A 23,207-nucleotide genomic window follows, 5' to 3' on the forward strand; every position below is an offset into this window, starting at 1 on the left:
TTTAAAAACTACTATTGGGCTGCACAAATAAACGCAATCGTGGCATGGCTTAGAAATGATCAGGAGACAATATGGACTTGGATAGAGCAGGATTCAATTAAGGGTGTCCCTTTTTCAATACTGCCCTTTATTGATATAAAGTCAATCAAAAATATTAAATTAAAGAATGAATGGATAAAACACACTTTAAAAATTTGGACAACAGTTAAAAAAGTGCTTGGGGGGCCGCAGTCAATCTCAAGGGCTATGCCTATAGTAGGAAACATAGAATTCCCCCCCTCGGTGTGTGATAGTGGGTTTAAGATGGGCAGAAAAAGGTCTCCACACAATTAATCAACTCTTTATAGAAACAGAATTCAAATCCTTCTCCCAACTTCAAGAACAATTTGATCTCCCTTCGAACGATTTCTATAGATATATCCAGATCGGACACTATATCACAAGCCATAAAGAAAAGGAGATGATTAGTAAAGCCCAGCCATAAAGAAAAGGAGATGATTAGTAAGCCCCAAATGAGATGGAGGAGTATTTTATCAGTATTACAGAGAAACACTTCCCAACAAAAAGACACATATCTAATATATACAAAAGGTTGATAACTGACACTGTGCAAAACACAAATTATATCAAGGAAAAATGGGAGTTGGAAATGAATATAATAATTGTAGACTCTACATGGAATGACATATGTACAGGTTGCCATAAGGGAATTAATAGCCAATTGTGGAAGGAATTTGACTGGAAAGTGAAAATCCGATACTTTAATACTCCCCTTACCATCTCTTCATTTGTAAAGAATCCTACTACAGCACTATGTTGGCGGAACTGTGGAAATATTGGAGACACCACACACATTTTTTGGGAGTGTCCAGTAATAAAGGAATACTGGGACATTAAAAAAGAGATAGACACTATTTTAGGAATAAATGTTGTCCCAGAACCTATGTTGTTCCTGTTGGGAGCCATTCCTAGAGACCTATATAATGCAGATCAGCGATATATACTGAGGATTCTTTTGCTGATAGCAAAGAAAATGATTACGGTGAACTGGAAAGATGTAAAACCACCAACTATAGATCAATGGGTACAGCGACTGAAAATTGTTTATATAATGGAGCGAATGACTGCAAATCTCCAACTGTCCATGGACACTTTTGAGCAAAAATGGGCATGTATTTCGAGATACGTGGATGTTTGACGAGAAGCATGATAAAATACTGTTCCTCTATTACTCTTTGGAAAATTTACCTTAGCCACCATTTATAGATATTATCTACTATACCCCTAAATCATTATGTGTGTATGTATGTATCTATGTATGTGTGTGTATGTGTATGCGTGTGTATATATATATATATATACGTATGTGTGTATGTATGTATATGTGTGTGTGTGTATATATATATATATATATATATATATATATATATATATATATATATATATATATATATATATATATATGTAATATGGTATGTATGTAATTGTGTATGTACATGTATATGTGTGTATATGTATAGGTATAGGTATTTATGTGTGTATACATAGATATATAGGTATGTGTGTATGTGTGTGTATATACACAATTACATACATACCATATTACATATATATATATATATATATATATATATATATATATATATATAAAGAAGAAAAAAGAGAAAAGGGAAAAAAAGGAAAAAAGAAAGAAAACCTTCTTACTTTGTGGGAAATGTTGTGTCAGGAAATGTTATGTTTAATGTTTTAAATGGTTAAATAAAGAGTTCAAAAAAACAAAAACAAATTGTACCTCCTTCCAATGTAATGTAAATGATGACAGCACAACCGTCCTTTACGTTTACTGATGAGGGATTTATTCCCAACAATGAGAACTGTTGATAAAAGACATAAAACAATAAACAGTGAATAAACTCTCTTTTAGTCCTTTAACCTTAGTAATTAATAAAGTATTACTAACTGAGCAAGTGGGGTTAATAATTTGTTTATTATATGGCTATTATATAAATAAACACGCAAACTTACAGAATTGCCCGAATATGCTGCTGATGGTGTTGGGCTCATTCACTTTCTTCACCTCCACTAGCTGAACAGATGGTCCAGTCATCAGGTCAATCTGTGTACTTTTTCCAATGCTGTTTAGATATTTATGGAGTACGTTCATGTCCAACTTTGCTTTTCCTAATCATGTTTTTAGCTTCCTTGTTTGTAATGAAAATACACGTTGTGGACTGATTGTCAAGGTAACTGGTCCGATATGGGAAAATATCCGACCGGTGATCAGCCAATCAGAATGTGCGTAGTGTCACAGCCATATAATAATATATTTTAACCCTTGTATAACTTGTTTGCCTAAACCATTAGCTATTTATACAGAATTAACTAGTTGTATTATTTTAATATTTATCTTTGTTCACTATCAATCTTTAGATTTGTTTTAGCTTGGGTTAAACCACGTGACATTAAGCTTTTTCATTAAGTCATGACTGCATAAAGCAACATAAAGCAACATTAGTAATACTAGCAACAGTACGGCAATGCAAATTAACTGTTAGCAACATTAGCAGTAGCACAAACTTCACCTTCACCACAAATAAATAACGGAACTTACAGAAATTACACAAACCTCAATGACTGGATTACAACACAAACAGGGTAAGGCTTCTTCTTGAGTGTTCCGTGATTCTTACAAACACCCTTAATTCTTATAAACACTTATTGAAAGGACAGAAATAACAAAAGAACATCTGCTTCCTGTGGTTGTCATATAAGAAGTCCCCCGGAGCCTTGGCACTGTCTCAGTGTTTTGTGAGAGTAGGAACCAAAACCTAATGTGCAAATGACAATGTATAAACTCATGTGACACAGTAAAAATGAACTGCAATGTGAGGCAGTTACACAAATTGTGTGTAATTTGTGCAAAAATAGCGGCTCTCATGTGGAAGTAAATTATATTTATGGCAGCAATGTTAAATTTTAATGAGCTGCCACATTAAATGCTCCCTATATTAAAGCCAATTTACCAGTTTTGCACGGTTATCAAAATTTATATTGCTGCATTATTTTTGCACCTTTTTATGCCATGCCATTTTTCCAACCTCTTCTGCTCTGGCTGATTTTATATTTGGGGATCCAAAGGTTATAATTGCTTTTTGATGCTTTTTCTCTCCATCCTTTATTACAACTCCAATTCCAATGAAGTTGGGATGTTGTGTGAAATGTAAATAAAAACAGAATACAATGATTTGCTAATCCTCTTCAACCTATATTCAATTGAATACACCACAAAGACAAGATATTTAATGTTCAGACTGATAGACTTTTTTGTTTTTGTGCAAATATTTGCTCATTTTGAAATGGATGCCTGCAGCACATTTCACAAAAGCTGGGACAGTGGTAACAAAAGACTGGGAAAGTTGGTGAATGCTCGAAGAACACCTGTTTGGAACATTCCACAGGTGAACAGGTTAACTGGAAACAGGTGAGTGTCATGATTGGGTATAAAAGGAGCATCCCCAAAATGCTCAGCTGTTCACAAGCAAAGATGGGGTGAGGATCACCACTTTGTGAACAACTGCATGAAAAAATAGCCCAACAGTTTAAGAACAATGTTTCTCAATGTTCAATTGCAAGGAATTTAGGGATTCCATCATCTACAGTCCATAACATAATCAGAGGATTCAGAGAATCTGGAGAACTTTCTACCCATAAGCGGCAAGGCCGAAAACCAACATTGAATGCCTGTGACCTTTGATCCCTCACCGCCACCTTCTCTGGGCCCGAGCTCATTTGAAATGGACAGACGCAAAGTGGAAAAGTGTGCTGTGGTCTGATGAGTCCACATTTCAAATTGTTTTTGGAAATCATGGAAGTTGTGTCCTCTGGACAAAAGATGAAAAAGACCATCCAGATTGTTCCCAGCACAAAGTTCAAAAGCCAGCATCTGTGATGGTATGGGGGTGTGTTAGTGCCCATGGCATGGGCAGCGTACACATCTGTAATGGCACCATCAATGCTGAAAGGTACCTCCATGTTTTGGAGCAACACATGCTGCCATCCAAGCAACGGCTTTTTCAGGGACGTCCCTGCTTATTTCAGCAAGACAATGCCAAGCCACATTCTGCACGTGTTACAACAGCATGGCTTCGTAGTAAAAGAGTGCGGGTACTAGACTGGCCTGCTTGCTGTCCAGATCTGTTGCCCAGTGAAAATGTGTGGCGCATTATGAAGCGCAAAATACGACAACGGAGACCCCGGACTGTTGAACAACTGAAGTTGTACATAAAGCAAGAATGGGAAAGAATTCCACCTACAAAGCTTCAACAATTAGTGTCCTCAGTTCCCAAACGCTTATTGAGTGTTGTTAGAAAGAAAGGTGATGTAACACAGTGGTAAACATACCACTGTCCCAGCTTTTTTGAAACGTGTTGTAGGCATCCATTTCAAAATGAGCAAATATTTGCACAAAAACAATAAACTTTATTAGTTTGAACATTAAATATCATGTCTTTGTGGTGTATTCAATTGAATCTACAGTGGGGAAAATAAGTATTTGACCCCCTGTCAGTTTTGCAGGTTTTCCCACCTACAAAGAATGAAGAGGTCTGTCATTTTACACTTCAACTGTGAGAGACAGAATCAAAAAAAAAAAAAAGAAAAAAATCCAGAAAATCACATTATGATTTTTAAATAATTAATTTGCAAAAATAATTTTATTGCATGAAATAAGTATTTGACCCCCTAGAAAAACAGAGCTTAACAATTGGTACAGCAACATTTGTCTGCCATTACAGATGTCATATGTTTCCTGTAGTTCTTGACCAAGTTTTCACACACTGCAACAGGGATTTTGGTCCACTCCTCCATACAGATCTTCTCCAAATCTTTCAGGTTTGGAGTTTCAGCTCCCTCCAAAGATTTTCTATTGAGTTCACATCTGGAGACTGGCCAGGCCGCTCCAGGACCTTGAAATGCTTCTTACGGAGCCCCTCCTTAGTTGCCCCGGCTGTGTGTTTGGGGTCATTGTCATGCTGGAAGACCCAGCCATGACCCATCTTCAATGCTCTTACTGAGGGAAGGAGGTTGTTTGCCAAAATCTCGCAATACATGACTCCATCCATCCTCCCTTCAATACGGTGCAGTCGTCCTGTCCCCTTTGCAGAAGAGCACCCCCTGAGTATGATGTTTCCACCCCCATGCTTCACGGTTGGGATGTTTTTTTGGGGTTGTTCTCATCCCCTAAACATGGAAAGTGGAGTTGATTCCAAAAACCTCTATTCTGGTCTCATCTGACCACATGACCTTCTCCCATACCTCCTCTGGATCGTCCAGATGGTCACTGGTGAACTTCAAATGGGCCTGGACATGTGCTGGCTTGAGCAGGGGGACCTTGCTGCCCTGCAGGATTTTAAACCATGACAACATCATGTGTTACTAATGTAATCTTTGTGACTGTGGTCCCAGCTGTCTTCAGGTCATTGACCAGGTCCTCCTGTATAGTTCTGAGTTTTCTCAGAATCATCCTTACCCCACAAAGTGAGATCTTGTATGGAATCCCAGACTGAGGGAGACTGACAGTCATCTTGTGTTTCTTCCACTTTCTAATAAATAATCATAACAATTGTTGTCTTCAATCAATCAATCAATTTTTTTATATAGCACCAAATCACAACAAACAGTTGCCCCAAGGCGCTTTATATTGTAAGGCAAGGCCATACAATAATTATGTAAAACCCCAACGGTCAAAACGACCCCCTGTGAGCAAGCACTTGGCTACAGTGGGAAGGAAAAACTCCCTTTTAACAGGAAGAAACCTCCAGCAGAACCAGGCTCAGGGAGGGGCAGTCTTCTGCTGGGACTGGTTGGGGCTGAGGGAGAGAACCAGGAAAAAGACATGCTGTGGAGGGGAGCAGAGATCAATCACTAATGATTAAATGCAGAGTGGTGCATACAGAGCAAAAAGAGAAAGAAACAGTGCATCATGGGAACCCCCCAGCAGTCTACGTCTATAGCAGCATAACTAAGGGATGGTTCAGGGTCACCTGATCCAGCCCTAACTATAAGCTTTAGCAAAAAGGAAAGTTTTAAGCCTAATCTTAAAAGTAGAGAGGGTGTCTGTCTCCCTGATCTGAATTGGGAGCTAGTTCCACAGGAGAGGAGCCTGAAAGCTGAAGGCTCTGCCTCCCATTCTACTCTTACAAACCCTAGGAACTACAAGTAAGCCTGCAGTCTGAGAGCGAAGCGCTCTATTGGGGTGATATGGTACTACGAGGTCCCTAAGATAAGATGGGACCTGATTATTCAAAACCTTATAAGTAAGAAGAAGAATTTTAAATTCTATTCTAGAATTAACAGGAAGCCAATGAAGAGAGGCCAACATGGGTGAGATATGCTCTCTCCTTCTAGTCCCCGTCAGTACTCTAGCTGCAGCATTTTGAATTAACTGAAGGCTTTTTAGGGAACTTTTAGGACAACCTGATAATAATGAATTACAATAGTCCAGCCTAGAGGAAATAAATGCATGAATTAGTTTTTCAGCATCACTCTGAGACAAGACCTTTCTGATTTTAGAGATATTGCGTAAATGCAAAAAAGCAGTCCTACATATTTGTTTAATATGCGCTTTGAATGACATATCCTGATCAAAAATGACTCCAAGATTTCTCACAGTATTACTAGAGGTCAGGGTAATGCCATCCAGAGTAAGGATCTGGTTAGACACCATGTTTCTAAGATTTGTGGGGCCAAGTACAATAACTTCAGTTTTATCTGAGTTTAAAAGCAGGAAATTAGAGGTCATCCATGTCTTTATGTCTGTAAGACAATCCTGCAGTTTAGCTAATTGGTGTGTGTCCTCTGGCTTCATGGATAGATAAAGCTGGGTATCATCTGTGTAACAATGAAAATTTAAGCAATACCGTCTAATAATACTGCCTAAGGGAAGCATGTATAAAGTGAATAAAATTGGTCCTAGCACAGAACCTTGTGGAACTCCATAATTAACTTTAGTCTGTGAAGATGATTCCCCATTTACATGAACAAATTGTAATCTATTAGACAAATATGATTCAAACCACCGCAGCGCAGTGCCTTTAATACCTATGGCATGCTCTAATCTCTGTAATAAAATTTTATGGTCAACAGTATCAAAAGCAGCACTGAGGTCTAACAGAACAAGCACAGAGATGAGTCCACTGTCCGAGGCCATAAGAAGATCATTTGTAACCTTCACTAATGCTGTTTCTGTACTATGATGAATTCTAAAACCTGACTGAAACTCTTCAAATAGACCATTCCTCTGCAGATGATCAGTTAGCTGTTTTACAACTACCCTTTCAAGAATTTTTGAGAGAAAAGGAAGGTTGGAGATTGGCCTATAATTAGCTAAGATAGCTGGGTCAAGTGATGGCTTTTTAAGTAATGGTTTAATTACTGCCACCTTAAAAGCCTGTGGTACATAGCCAACTAACAAAGATAGATTGATCATATTTAAGATCGAAGCATTAAATAATGGTAGGGCTTCCTTGAGCAGCCTGGTAGGAATGGGGTCTAATAAACATGTTGATGGTTTGGATGAAGTAACTAATGAAAATAACTCAGACAGAACAATCGGAGAGAAAGAGTCTAACCAAATACCGGCATCACTGAAAGCAGCCAAAGATAACGATACGTCTTTGGGATGGTTATGAGTAATTTTTTCTCTAATAGTTAAAATTTTGTTAGCAAAGAAAGTCATGAAGTCATTACTAGTTAAAGTTAATGGAATACTCAGCTCAATAGAGCTCTGACTCTTTGTCAGCCTGGCTACAGTGCTGAAAAGAAACCTGGGGTTGTTCTTATTTTCTTCAATTAGTGATGAGTAGAAAGATGTCCTAGCTTTACGGAGGGCTTTTTTATAGAGCAACAGACTCTTTTTCCAGGCTAAGTGAAGATCTTCTAAATTAGTGAGACGCCATTTCCTCTCCAACTTACGGGTTATCTGCTTTAAGCTACGAGTTTGTGAGTTATACCACGGAGTCAGACACTTCTGATTTAAAGCTCTCTTTTTCAGAGGAGCTACAGCATCCAAAGTTGTCTTCAATGAGGATGTAAAACTATTGATGAGATACTCTATCTCCCTTACAGAGTTTAGGTAGCTACTCTGCACTGTGTTGGTAAATGGCATTAGAGAACATAAAGAAGGAATCATATCCTTAAACCTAGTTACAGCGCTTTCTGAAAGACTTCTAGTGTAATGAAACTTATTCCCCACTGCTGGGTAGTCCATCAGAGTAAATGTAAATGTTATTAAGAAATGATCAGACAGAAGGGAGTTTTCAGGGAATACTGTTAAGTCTTCTATTTCCATACCATAAGTCAGAACAAGATCTAAGATATGATTAAAGTGGTGGGTGGACTCATTTACTTTTTGAGCAAAGCCAATAGAGTCTAATAATAGATTAAATGCAGTGTTGAGGCTGTCATTCTCAGCATCTGTGTGGATGTTAAAATCGCCCACTATAATTATCTTATCTGAGCTAAGCACTAAGTCAGACAAAAGGTCTGAAAATTCACAGAGAAACTCACAGTAACGACCAGGTGGACGATAGATAATAACAAATAAAACTGGTTTTTGGGACTTCCAATTTGGATGGACAAGACTAAGAGACAAGCTTTCAAATGAATTAAAGCTCTGTCTGGGTTTTTGATTAATTAATAAGCTGGGATGGAAGATTGCTGCTAATCCTCCGCCCCGGCCCGTGCTACGAGAATTCTGACAGTTAGTGTGACTCGGGGGTGTTGACTCATTTAAACTAACATATTCATCCTGCTGTAACCAGGTTTCTGTTAGGCAGAATAAATCAATATGTTGATCAATTATTATATCATTTACCAACAGGGACTTAGAAGAGAGAGACCTAATGTTTAATAGACCACATTTAACTGTTTTAGTCTGTGGTGCAGTTGAAGGTGCTATATTATTTTTTCTTTTTGAATTTTTATGCTTAAATAGATTTTTGCTGGTTATTGGTAGTCTGGGAGCAGGCACCGTCTCTACAGGGATGGGGTAATGAGGGGATGGCAGGGGGAGAGAAGCTGCAGAGAGGTGTGTAAGACTACACACCACTACAGGTGTGTCTTCTACCAAGCTGCTTGCCTGTTGTCCTGTAGTCCATCCCAGCCTTGTGCAGATCTACTTTTTTGTCCCTGGTGTCCTTAGACAGCTCTTTGGTCTTGGCCATGGTGGACAGGTTAGAGTGTGATTGATTGAGTGTGTGAACAGGTGTCTTTTATACAGGTAACAAGTTCAAACAGGTGCAATTAATACAGGTAAAGAGTGCAGAATAAGAGGGCTTCTTAAAGAAAAATTAACAGGTCTGTGAGAGCCAGAATTCTTGCTGGTTGGTTGGGGTCAAATACTTATTTCATGCAATAAAATGCTAACTAATTATTTAAAAATCATACAATGTGATTTTCTAGATTTTTTTTTAGATTCTGTCTCACAGTTGATGTGTACCTATGATAAAAATTACAGACCTCTACATTCTTTGTAGGTGGGAAAACCTGCAAAACTGATAGGGGGTCAAATATTATTTTCCCCACTGTAGTTTGAAGAGGATTTGCAAATCATTGTATTGTTTTTATTTACATTTTACACAACGTCCCAACTTCATTGGAATTGGGGTTGTATGTTATTGATTGTGCAAGATTTACACATAAATATTTGAAACCTGCATTTTACAGTCATATATTTCAAAGTGATTTTACAGTTTCCTAAAAACAACATCACAGCTGCTTGGGGCCCCTAATGTTTGGAACCACCTGTTTTTCACAAACAGTAACTATGACATCAGATGTGTTTCTTGTTATCTTTTTCCTGTGATTTTTCAGATTCTGACTGTGTCTCAGTTGGCGCCGTCCCCTGCTGTATCATTGGTTTACACTGTGAGGAACGGGACGGTCTACCTTAATGGCACCACTGCCTCAAACCTCCTTGGCCAGTTATCAGCTGAGCTGGTTGGATACTTCCTCTTCTATCCACCCCTAATTATTGCTGAACGTAAGTTAGAGTTTTCATTACTTTGCGCGCAGATGGGGCAGCACGGTATTGTAATTGTTTATGTGTGTGTCTGTACAAACTAACTTGGAAAACGGTGAGCAAATTTTCACCAAACTAGGTAGGAACATTCAAAGGGTGAGTTTTCCAGTTGACTGACTTTTGGAGTCAATCAGTAAAAGGTCAAGGTAATCAAGAATACTGTCCAAAAAAAAAAAAACACATGCTCCAGAATATACAGTACCTGAAATTCATAAGGTTAGAGAGACCATGTAAGTCTTATATCAATTGGTAAATCAAGTCAGATCTGAAAGCATCCCCTAGAACTTGCCTTGGGTCCTGGATAACAGTGACCCAGGCAGACAACTGGCCTGCCCGGGTCACTGATACAAAGTCATTCCAGCAGTTCCCAAGGATCTTCCATAGAGGCCTAGTACCGAAGACATCCATCTGTTACCTTAGTTCACTGGTTAATGTTCAAGTCTCTCAACAATACAACATGGTAAAAAGCACCACTACTCTAAAGACTTTTGCTCTCCTGCAAAGGTATCAGCATTGCCAAAAATTTCTGTCCACTGGCTTCTATGACATGAATCAGTAAATCATTTGTAATTAAATGATTTGAGCGATGATATGATGATGATGACACAAAAACATCATGAAATAATGTTATACAGTAACTGTTTTTTAAAGTCATTTTCCATTATTTGTACAACCACTAGGCTTAGAGAAGTCGTCCAAAGAGGGTGGTTCATGTAAAAAAAGAAAAAAAAAAAAAAAATCAGATCCTTCCTAAACTCTCCCATGTGCCTGCTGGCAAAATGTAAGGAAATTGTTCTCTGTGCCACCCCCCATCAAGCTGTATAAATGGTGATGCAACAGCCAAGAGTTGCATGATGTCCACTTTCTCCTATCAAAACCACAGAAATCTATAACTCTTTCAGTTTTGCCATGGGTGTCTTGGTGATTTCTTTTACTAGTTTTGTTCTCTCAATTTTTTACAAACTCAAACTCCAGACATCTTTACCACATGGCACCATAGTGTTTGCATGTTTTAGTGATTGATTGTACTAAAGCTTATGTAAAGCAGATCTGTCTACATAGTGCAAGTGATGCCATGATAACAAAACCTTGATGAAATGACATCAATCTTGTCGTAAAACCTCATTTCCTGGATATCTGCAAACAACAGGGCTAGGTTAACAATGCCTGTGTTATTGGTCTTATTACTACACCTCCTCCAATCGAAGACAGAAGCTGATTTGGAGTTGGTCCCCTGCTGAGTGGCTGCCCACTGCTGCTAGTGCGATCAGACTGGTGCGAAAATGTCTGTGATTAGGATGCCTTAATTGCAGAAACACAATTTCCCTAAGGGGATTAATAAAGTATGAATTATTATTATTATTATTGTTGTTGTTGTTGTTGAAATGGAGCCTGTTCTCACAAAAATCATTCCAAATTATAGAAAATAGTCCATTCAGATCTGGTGCTGCACTTTGCTGCAATCACAACACCACAGAATCGCCTTTGGTCCTGGATGACAATCACCCAGGACCAATGGACCAAAGTCAATTCCCACATCTTTAAATTAATCATCTGTCTGCTGCAGCCAGGTCAAACGTGGACATCCCCTTGGCCTTCTACTGTAACTGGGGTCCTCAACACTCAGGCACCTACGCGCTGGACCGTGCACAGAGAAATGCCCCACATAGCAATAATGTCCAAATGTTTGACTTTTGAAAAAAGTAATGTACATTTGCACATTACTTTTTCAGCTCATGTTTGAACTGAAATTCATACATATCCCACATATATCTCCTTTTAAAGATGATTTGTCTTCTCACTTCAAATTACATTCAACAGAAAAAACAAATTAAACTTTTATCTTCATTTTATTTTCTTCTTGAAATCACTGATTTCTGTAGCAGGTTTGTGTGTGACATTTTCAGGCATGCTGGTTCACTGCTCGCTGACAATTTTAGTGAAAATGACCCGTGTCTTCTTCGGTTTTGAAACATTTATGTGAGCTGTTCCATTTGAGAAAGCCACATAAGGACGAGGGATTTCAGGAATTCAAGCAGTCAGGCTGACTGATGTCCAGGGTTTCACTAAACTGATGTTTTGACTGTCGTGCTGTTCAACCGTCTTTTATGATTGAAGGGCTTAAAGATACTTGGTGCAAAAACAAATCTTTCATCTCCATCTCATTTGAAGGCTTACTTACAGTATCTTACTATTCTGCTGTATTAGAGTTGTGCTCAGAGAAAAACAAATGAAGAGTGATAGCAAGTCAGCAGGAGACTAAACAAACTCCCAATAAGGCTTCAGTGTGCAGACTGATTCTTTCTGCAGTGTAACTGGAAAATAAAATGTAAATGTCTCTGCAGCTAATGATATGACAGACACAGAAATCAAGGGCATTATTTCTGGGATATATTATTGATCAGCATACAAGCATCACCAGCACAACTAGGACGTTCATTGGCTCCCTTTAGGGCCCCCTCACATATTGTGCAAATTTGGTCGATTTGTGCATAAAGTGCGCATCAATCAATCAATCAATCATTTTTTTTATATAGCGCCAAATCACAACAAACAGTTGCCCCAAGGCGCTTTATATTGTAAGGCAAGGCCATACAATAATTATGTAAAACCCCAACGGTCAAAACGACCCTCTGTGAGCAAGCACTTGGCTACAGTGGGAAGGAAAAACTCCCTTTTAACAGGAAGAAGCATGCGCATGAAGCATGAATTGTATGCAAAACCTGTAAAATCGTAGTTGCTTCCAACGCCTCGTACACCTGTTACTACCACTATTTGCGCACACCAGCAACTGAAAGACAGTGTGCGAGCCCATCGAACCCTCTGGCGGCAGGTGTCAGCCAAATTCCAGGTGACACGCACGAACATCTAACACCACTCGCATGGCACTGCTCAAATGACCACACATTTTCTAAATGTGTGGTCATTCACAGTATTAACATGACAACAGTCAGCAGACAATCACTGTCATGCTGGCAGTAAAATTTGTCTAAGTGCCCCACGAGGGTGGCTTTGGTGTGTGCGCTGAACTGACATGAGGCATGGCCTCCGACAGAAGCAGCTGTGGAGATCAGTTGTTCTGGACATCCTAGCTGGACAACATGTATTGTGTTTGGATGTATATGGACTAACAACTGCCCACTGTGACATGCGTGTGTCTGCTTGCTGTCATCACGTGGACATAAATAAAAACATATATCGCTGTGTCTGCCCCCAGTCAGATTATAACGTGCAGCGGGCGATCTGACTGTCACATCACCCACGTGAGCTCTGTTCCACAAGGCGTGGAACAGTCCTGCAGCACGCCATCCACAACTCACGCGTGTTGGGCAGGACACTCGCCAGAAGATGTGGACATGATGAGACGAGTGAACTGCTTCTCTTTCATGTCATTTCATGACTGTACGTCTGTGACCATGGGTCATCTACAGATTGTATTGCCCGCTTGATAAGAGGGTTTGAATATAATGCTGTGTTTTTATATGGTGTGGAGTTTTTTTTTTTTAAATACGTCCATGTCCTTCCTGATATCAGGCAGTTTCCTGCATCTTTCACAGGCCAGCAATGGTAGCTCAGTGGTAAAGTTTCTGATTGAAGCAGAGGAAAAACGAGCACTCACAAGGACCAGGAGTGGAGGTGCACGGCTCAAAAACAATGTAAATATAGAGATAAAGCCAGCAACACTGATGTGTCCTTCTTAATAAAGGTTTTAATGTCTCACAGCAAGGCACAGGATCAGGAGCAGAGACTCGTTTCGACTAGGTCTTCCTTGAAACGCATCTGTGCTCCTGATCCTGTGCCTTGCCATGAGACATTAAAACCTTTATTAAGAAGAACACTTCAGTGTTGCTGGCTTTATCTCTAAAGTTTCTGATTGGCAATCAGAGCTTTTGGAAAGCGTGGGTTCGAATCCCATGGGTGACATGTATTTTTATTTATTTTTTTTCTTCACAGCAGCTGCGCGATGTGGCACTGTGTTCCCGTGTGCACGAACCATCGCACTGGCATCATGCACACCTGCCCATCAGCGCAATGATTCGTGGTGTGCTCATACGAGCTGTTCCCTCGTATACAGGAGTTGCCCTAAGTTGTACATATTCACACTATGTGTGAAGAGGCGCTTATACATGCATCAATGTATATGTCGCAGTACCACTGGATTAAAAGAACCTGTTTTACAGTCTCTTTCGGTTCTACATGTGAGTGGAATCCTTACACATGTATGACAAATGAACAGTTTTTCACTTTGTTCATGCACCATTTTACAAGTCATTTTAAATGACAACAAAGACACCACGATTGAAAGAAATGCACAAAAGGAAAGCTCATATTGGCACGAACACTGGACTGGACAAACCATCGGTGATGTCACACATCTATCTATAAAGCAAGAAATGTTTGTGTGAGTATGAGTATGTGGCTCGCATATCTTGCTTCTCAAAACATGCCTGTGAATAAAATCAAGTGCACCCTCTCTTCTTCTATGGTGTTTAGTGCACAGTTTATTCTGCTAACATTAGCTTAGCCTAAGCCCCTTTCACACCGGTGCAAACGTAGAGTTGTGTATTGTGACATTGTGTTGCATTTAGAGTATGCCTGAAATGCGCGCATACTCTGCATTTTTCGTGTCTTGTTGCATTCATAGATTTGCTTGCAGCTGCGTATGTTTGTTTTGAATGTATGCGTACTGTCGCATGTAGCCTGTGCCGTACTCCTGCCTACGTTTTTTTTTTTTTTTTGCATTGTAGAAATGCGCTCCATTCTCAAAATGGTAAAAAGCAAATGGCACTCACATTTCCAGATGTACAGTGGGACACACTGCTTCTTTGTTAGGGCTGGGAACATCAGAGCGCAAAGTTCGGAGTCCTTCTGTGCCCCCCCACAAAAAACCTAGAAAATATTGCCATTTAAACTTCCTGTTTCTTGTTTCAGCATTGAGAGTGAGACAGAGAGGGTGGGGGAGAAAGAGAGAGAGAGAGAGAGAGAGAGAGAGAGAGAGAGAGAGAGAGAGAGAGAGAGAGAGAGAGAGAGCGCATTAGAATTGTCTCTCTTTTTTCTCAAAAACCTGGTGTTTCTCATCACCGGGCGCTGCAGCTGTGTGGATCATGCAGTCAGTCACACACACACGCGCGCAGGTTTGATTGCCTGTTCTGATCAGGAACACGTCCAGTTCTGATCACGCATGCACAGATGCTGCGTACGTGGATCAGCCAGACACACTTTTCTGGAGTGAGTTAGATGAGATGATAATGTATCAAAGCATGAAAGACTGCTGATTGGCGTGGACTTCACCAGACATGTTGGTGAAGAGAACAGTGCTGATGGGAAGTTATGGGTAGATATGTATCAAGGACAGGAATGTGGAAGGACAGCTGGTGGAATTTTTTTGGAAAAAAAAAAAGATGGAAATTGCTGCCGCTGTAGAAGATGCAACCTAAAAGAAGAGTTTAGCCAGACAACATCAGATTTTGGCATGTAGGAAAACCTTGGAGGTGAAAAAGAGGGCTAGGGTGAGAGGTGAACCAAAGCTCAGATGTGGAATCTGAAGAAAGAAAACTTTTGTGAAATTCATGCTTTCATGCTTTGATACACACTCTATCATCTCGTCCAGAAATCTACTTTATCCTTCATCTCACAACCTGTGGGACATATGCACTGATGACATTCATCATCACCCCTTCACTTTCCAGCTTCAGACTTAATGCCCTCAGACACTCGCTTAACCTCTAACACACTCTTAATATACTGTTCCTTTAAATGACCCAAACACCATTTCTCCTCTCATCTACACTGTGATGCAACAGTTTGAACTCACCTCCAATTCTCCTGGCTTTACTTCTCTTCTACTTAGTGTCCTGTACACACAACATATCAATCCTTACCCCCGTCCATCATATCAGCCAACTCTTTCCCTTTACCAGTAATACTGCCAACAATCAAAGTCCCAACTCTTACTTCCACCCTTGTGACTTTCCTCCACTCCTATTGCCACCAGATGCATTCTCCTCCTCTTCTTTTCCTTTGCCCAGCCACCAGCATCCTGTTGGACAGCCGTACTGGTGGTAATCATTGCTAACCCAGGCCTTGAACATATGATATAGAAATTTGATTTATGATCTGGATGACGGGGCACCATGGTGGATTAGTGGTTAGCACTGTTGCCTCACAGCAAGTAGGTCATGGGATCGATTCCCAGCTGTGGCCTTTCTGTTTGAGTTTGCATGTTCTCCCCATACTCCAGCTTCCTCCCACATCCAAAAACATGCAGGTTAGGTGGTTTGGAAATTTGAAATTGTCCGTAGGTGTGCTTGAATATGTTTGTTTGTCTATATGTGTCCCTGTGACAGACTGGTGTCTTGTCCAGGCTGTGCTCCAGCTCACGCCGTCTGCCTGCTGGAATAGGCTCCAGCCCCCCATGACCCTTAGTTGGAGTAAGCGGTTGAAGATGAGTGAGTGAGTGATCTGCATGACTAGTTTGGCAAAACGTATACCAGATGCTCTTCCTGATGCAAACCTACTCATTTATCTGAGCTTGAGGATCACACTCTGAAAACACTGGCTTGTAATCTCAATGTGCCTGAGATTTTACAAAATTTATGGTGCAACTACTCCCTGCTTCTACCCTTCTGATTTATCCAGGCTTGGGACGAGCACTACACCTCACCACATACACCACATGTGGCTGAGTTAAAAAAATAATAGTAATAGTAGTAGTACTATTAATAATAATCAAAATATAATTGTTAATAATACACAATAATAATAAAGGTCTTAGTCCTTCTTTCATTGAGGAATTTGTGTGTGAGATCCCTCTGTGTTATTCCAACTGACAGAGCAGTCACTATATGTGTAGTGTTATGTCTGTCATGACTGCTTATACAGTGGATGTGCTTGAGATCTTTTCCTTTCCAGGAAAACTCTCACTTTTGTCTGCTGGTGGCACTGCTCATGACTGGTGAGAATGGTAGATCCAACTCAGTTTCCTCCATCACCCAACTTTACAAACAGTTTGACAAGCCCCCAAATCCACCTGTGCCCAACTGCATTTTTTAACAGTCAAATGTTACTTTAACTTAAAAATATTATGCAGTGCTACAATACCCTTGGCCTTATGAACATAACAATAGGAAACAGAATGTGACCTTTTGACCTCTTAAATTAGGTCAAGGTTAGCCATTTTTGAGCTTGTCCAAGGTCCGTGTCCCAAAAATGTTCCCTGTAAATTTGAAGACTATGGCAGTAATAGGACTGGACTTACACTGAGCTCAGACAGACAGACGGATGGACCCAAGGCCTTCGCAGTATCCAATGGCCATCTTTTGACCTTGGGTAAACATTGGTTCTTGACACTTTGTTTTTTATTTGTGGTAATCAGTTTCTACAAATATTTTTGAGTTAAATTAGCATTTCAAGTTTTACAAGTGGAACAGTTCTGTTAACCTGTTGTGTCTGAAATGTGGAGGTTTACGGTTTCAGTCCCATAACTGACATACAGTCTGATTGCACTTTAGTAGCCTTTAAATCAAGAAGAATAGGCTTTCTGCTATTCAGTCTTAAGTTAAAGATCACTTTATGCTGCAATTGACTGAAATTAGAAAGTTAAATTACCCACTAGTGGTGTGTTTGAGGAGCAAAGGGAGCGAGGAAGACAACTAGATGCAGCGTTGGGCTGCAGGGGGAGTGGGAACTGACACGGAGTAAAACTCAGTGAGACAGACCGAGTGTAAAAGCAGGACTGAGCAGGCGGATGACAGTGATTTTGCCCTGTTTGTTTTGTACCCTTGCCATTAGACATATTATGGTGTTCACAGGAGGTGTGAACATATGCCGGCTGGCTCCCGCTTCAAATCCAATTATTGCAGTAAATAATTAACAGTGGGAGATTTCTCACACCACTTCGGGTTCTGTTCTGACAGAAAAGTCCCAGACTTTCACAGCACTCTGAAGTGCTTGTTTGGAGTGAAGAGGGTCTGTTTTTCTGTGGTGGATTTTTTTTTTTAAATAAAAACTGAATTGCTGTGTTCAGCTCTTTCCCAGATATTTTTTCTCCAACCGTTTCTCTCAGTTGGGATATAACTTCTTAATGATTACCCCACCACTGAAATATCATTTAGTAATTAATTTATCCCATTGAACTGAATTTGTTTTTAGTTCATGAGCTGAATATAATTTTTTTTTTTTTTTTTTTTGTCACACTTTTTCAGATTTGTGGCCGTTGCACTCTCAGCACTGGCTCATATAACACCATCTTCAACAATTCAAATGGCACAGGACAAAGTTGTAGACAAGGTCAAACTGATTTTGCTGACTCTCCAGCAGTATTGGTTAATTAAAAATGCTGGAGTCTTTCCTGTTCTTTTTCTGCTCTTGCTGCTGTCTGCTTTCACAGACCAGCTACCGTATACATTTCTCCAAAAACTGCAAAAATCCTCAGTCGGAATACCTTAATTAGGCAAAATTTATATACAAGAACTGACAACTGAAAATTCTGCCTGCTTTAGTGTTTGTCTCACATGATGTAACAGTGAGCGGCTAAACTGAGATTCTGTCATCAACACAGTGGGAAAGCTCCTCCTTTACAAGAACATTTTAGATGTTTACATACATTTTCAAGTAAACCCTGTTAACTCGCGCAAGTTGGGGTCCACAAAATCGGATCGCGAGTTATCTCTAACTGCGAGTTAATGAGGTTGACCACCAAAACTTAAAATCACTTATACAGTAGTCTAAATTTTCAGTGTCCACAAACTGACTATGAGTAAAGCCAAAACATGAGTTACACACACGTGAGTTAACGGGGTTTACCTCTAATTTTCCATCAGTTTTCAAAATCAACTTTTTCCTTAGCTACACGGCATCTGGAAAGTATTCACAGCGCTTCAGTTTTTCCACATTATGTTATGTTACAACCTTATTCCAAAATGGATGAAATTTATACATAAGTATTCACAGCCTTTGCCATGAAGCTCAAAATTGAGCTCAGACGCATCCTGTTTCCACTGATCATCCTTGAGTGGTTTCTACAGCTTAACTGTAGTCCATCTGGGTTAAATTCAGTTGATTGGACATGATTTGGAAAGACACACACCTGTACATATAAGGACTCACAGTTGACAGTGCATGAAGTCAAAGGAATTGTCTGCAGGTGTCTGGGACAGGATTGTCTAGAGACATAAATCTGGGGAAGTGTACAGAAACATTTCTACTGCTTTCAATGAGCACAGTGGCCTTCATCATCCATAAATGGAAGAAATTGGGATCCAGCAGGACTCTTCCTAGAGCTGGCCACCCGGCCACCCTGAGCTATCAGGGGAGAAGGGCCTTAGTCAGTTAGGCGACCAAGAACACGATGGTCACTCTGTCAGATCTCCAGCAGTCCTCTGTGGAGAGAGGAGACCCTTCCAGAAGACAACCATCTTTCACCAATCCACCAATCAAGCCTGTATGATAGAGTGGCCAGACAGAAGCCACTCCTCACTAAAGGGTACATGGCAGCCAACTGGGAATTTGCCAAAAGGCACCTGAAGGACTCTCAGACCATGAGAAACAAAATTCTCTGGTCTGATGAGACAAAGATTAAACTCTTTGGTGTAGATTGAGGGAAAGAAGAATGCAGCAATGTACAGAGACATTCTGGATGAAAACCTGCTCCAGAGCGCTCTTGACCTCAGACTGTCAGACCTCAGACTATCTTTTGGCAAAACTACCCAAAGATAGACAGACCCATTACAACAAGGCAAGCAAACCGACCAATTGCCTGGGGCCCCCAGACAATGACTGGTTATGAATTTTATGCAACAACAAACTGTGTGACCACCCCTTTAAATTCTGTGAGAATCAATGCAGGAAAGTGCAACAACACTGTTATCAGAATCCCTATCAAGGGGTCCCCTCCCAGAGTAGCTAGTCACATGATGCAGCTCAACTTGACGGGTGAGGTGTGAAAGTCCGGAGTGGAGTTGTGCAGTGGAGATCATCTCAGTGAGACTTGGGACACTGGCTAAATGTAAAACTTCAGCAATCATGAAGTGGTGGGGTGCAGGTGTTGACACTGGGGGTGGACAGCTGCTGGGGGGTTGGGGGCCATGGTCTCTGTGGGGTGGGGTGTTGCCCCGCACTTGCTTGGGCAGTCTCCTGGCAGTCTCTTGGGCTTTGATGTTTGGAGTGTGGTCTGTTGTGGGGGGTGGATTGGGGGCTGGGGGGAGTTTGGGGGGTCCTGCTGGCTGTGCTGGGGGAGTCTGTGTTGGGGGAGCCTCGTGTGCTTCCTGGCCCGGGGGGTTGGATCCCGCCTCTTGTCTGGGGGCTGGACCCCGCCCTCATTTGGCTAGGTGGTCCCTGCCCGCGCTTTGGGTTTGATTGCAATGGCTCCTTAGCCCCCGTCCCTGCTGCCGCTCACTCCTCCCTTTGGGAGCCGTGGTCCGGGTGGTGTAATTCTGGGGCCTCCCCTTTTGTGGGCCCATGGCGGCACCCTGTGTGCTTCCTTTGGGTATAGGGTTGCTTCCTGTGCCTCTGTGGGGGGAGGGGGGTGCATTCCGGTGACGCCGGGCCATTCCCCTGGTGGTTCGTCAGGCTGCCCCGGTGGCTCTGGTGGCTGCCCTTCCTGGCCCCTGTGCCCTTCCGCTGCCCTTTTTCTCCTGGTTTCTCCTGGGTCTCTGTGTGTGGATGGTTATGTGTTTGTGGTTGTCAACACAATTCTGTTTTGGGTGCTCTCAAGGGGTTCAAGATTCTGGTGTCCTAGATTAAGGTATGGATGCTCATTACTTAGATAACAGACTGTTACTGTCACTTCTTGTTCATGTGTGGTTGTTTTTCCTGGTAAGTTGTATGGTTGGGGCCCCGTCTCCTCTGTGTCTCAGTTCTCATTACTTCACAGTTATTGCCTTCACCACTTGTCTTTCGTTCTTTTCTGTCTTCAGGTTGTTTTGGTGGTTGGCCCTTCCTGATTGAAGTTGTTGGTTGACTTTGAGTAGGATGTTGTAGGCTGATCGGGAAGGGCGAATGTGGGTCACACACGCACACCACGTTCACTCATGCACTACATACCTTCTGTCTTGCAAGAATAAATTGCATATATGTGTATTAATGTACATAAATGGTTCTGCCAGTGTGGCATTAACCATTACTAGATATGCAGACAGGGTTAAAAAAGAAGCAATCATGAAGTGGAGTTATCTGTCAGGAAGCCAGAAAACAAAGAAAAGAAACAAAGAGAAAGAAAAGGAAAAAAGAAGACAGTGGTTAGTGATTGATGCAGATGATCTGAGATCAATTCATCCCTCCAAACGTGCCCAGACCATGTAGCCACCTGCCCATTTGACATGCTTAATTACATATACAGTGAGAAGCTGCTGGATCTGTACAGTAATTTAAGTGTTGCCTTGCGTCTAATCCTGAACCTCCCTGTGCCAGTGGCCTCAGGTGAGAGGATCTGGCTGTATCCGCTGTGGCGACCCCGAACAAAACAACGGGAGCAGCCGAATGGACAACAACAACATTGCAACATTTATCGGTTGTTTGTGTGATTTTTTTTTTTCCATAGGATGGGCGTGTTTTGTTTTTAATGTTCACATTTAATATTATGTTTGTTAATAGCTTATTTTTGATAACATAATTATTTTATTTTATTTTAAATGACTGTTTATCAAGGATGATACATACAACATTGTCACAAAAAAGGGAAAATGTGATTATAAAAGACATCTAGCTTCAGTTAATTTGCAGTCTTTGTAAACAGTAAAATCTACCAAAAAATAACACATCACAATGATACAAACACAGTGAACAATACAGTGAATGTTGTCCATTCAGCTGCTCCTGTTTTGTTCAGGGTCACCACAGCGGATACAGCCAGATCCGCATTGGCATTTGGCACAAGTTTTACACAGGATGCCTTTCCTGACGCAACTCCAGTGTAACCTGGAGAGACGCACACAGCCGCTGGTGTTCCAAAGAGGTCTCCCATCCAAGTACTAACCAGGCCCTGCACTGCTTAGCTTCTGAGATCTGACAGGATCAGGCTGACACAGAGCAGATTGGCTGCAAACAATGCAATGAATAATTAACAGGAATAATAAACACAGTTGGAATTGTGGATTAAAGATTAAACCATAAGCTAAATTTAATATTAAACATTAGTAAATTGGTCCTGCAATGAAAAGGGCTTGAAAGAAATTGATGATGACATTTCTGCTGCTGCTTGAGCCAATATTTAATTTTTCCACTAAACCTCTTCAGTTCTGTTTGCATTTTAATTTCTAAAGGGAAAGAAGTCCATAGGTGTGTATCATGCACTGAGAGGGATGATTGGCCAAATGTTGTAATGCACCTTTGGATTTTGCAGTTTCTGTCTATTTAAAGATCTGAGACATCACTTGTGGGACCAGTCCATTTACACACTTAAGTACAACTTTCAGAAAGGTGAATTTGAAGTATGTTTGATTTAGTTACTGTGCACATTTTTTAAAGTATTTTGGATTTTGTAGTTACTACAGAAATTGCACTTTCTTTGTTGTTATGGGATGGTGGTGGTGGTGGGGTTTTTGCATATGATCAGATGCACTGTTAAAGAAATATTTTATTGATATAAAGTGTCTATGCTGTGGTTTGTGTAGGCTTTGGGCAGACGGGATGTGGGGGGTTTGGGTGCTGAAGCATAGGGGGCTTCCAACTCCATTTTCCTAGGTGCCCCCAAATGCCTTGCAACGGCCCTGATGATAGGTGCACCAAGCTTGTGGCATCATATTCAAAACGGCTTGAGGTTATAATTTCTACCAAAGGTGCATCAACAAAGTATTGAGCAAAGGGTGTTTTTCTTTAAGAAGCCCTCTTATTCTGCACTCTTTACCTGTATCAATGGCACCTGTTTGAACTCATTACCTGTATAAAAGACAACTGTTCACACACTAAATCAATCACACTCCAACCTACCCACTATGGCCAAGACCAGAGAGCTGTCTAAGTACATCAAGGACAAAACTGAAGACCTGCACAAGGCTGGGATGGGCTACAGGACAACAGGCAAGCAGCTTGGTAGAAGACAACAACTGTTATGATTATTTATTAGAAAGTGGAAGAAACACAAGATGACTGTCAATCTCCCTCGGTCTGGGATTCCATACAAGATCTCACT

At 40.8% G+C, this 23,207-nt stretch overlaps 1 protein-coding gene across 1 annotated transcript in view; it reads left to right on the forward strand.

The window, feature by feature from the left end:
• Positions 1-23,207, forward strand: part of kiaa1549lb (KIAA1549-like b) — a 290,305-nt gene that overhangs the window by 182,906 nt on the left and 84,192 nt on the right. Inside the window, exon 7 of the mRNA XM_034188840.1 lies at positions 9,871-10,039. Within this exon, the coding sequence (XP_034044731.1) occupies positions 9,871-10,039 (169 nt within the window). The remainder of the gene's footprint in view (positions 1-9,870; positions 10,040-23,207) is intronic.

Source organism: Thalassophryne amazonica, chromosome 2 (genome assembly GCF_902500255.1).
Source record: "Thalassophryne amazonica chromosome 2, fThaAma1.1, whole genome shotgun sequence".
Classification (NCBI taxonomy): domain Eukaryota; kingdom Metazoa; phylum Chordata; class Actinopteri; order Batrachoidiformes; family Batrachoididae; genus Thalassophryne; species Thalassophryne amazonica.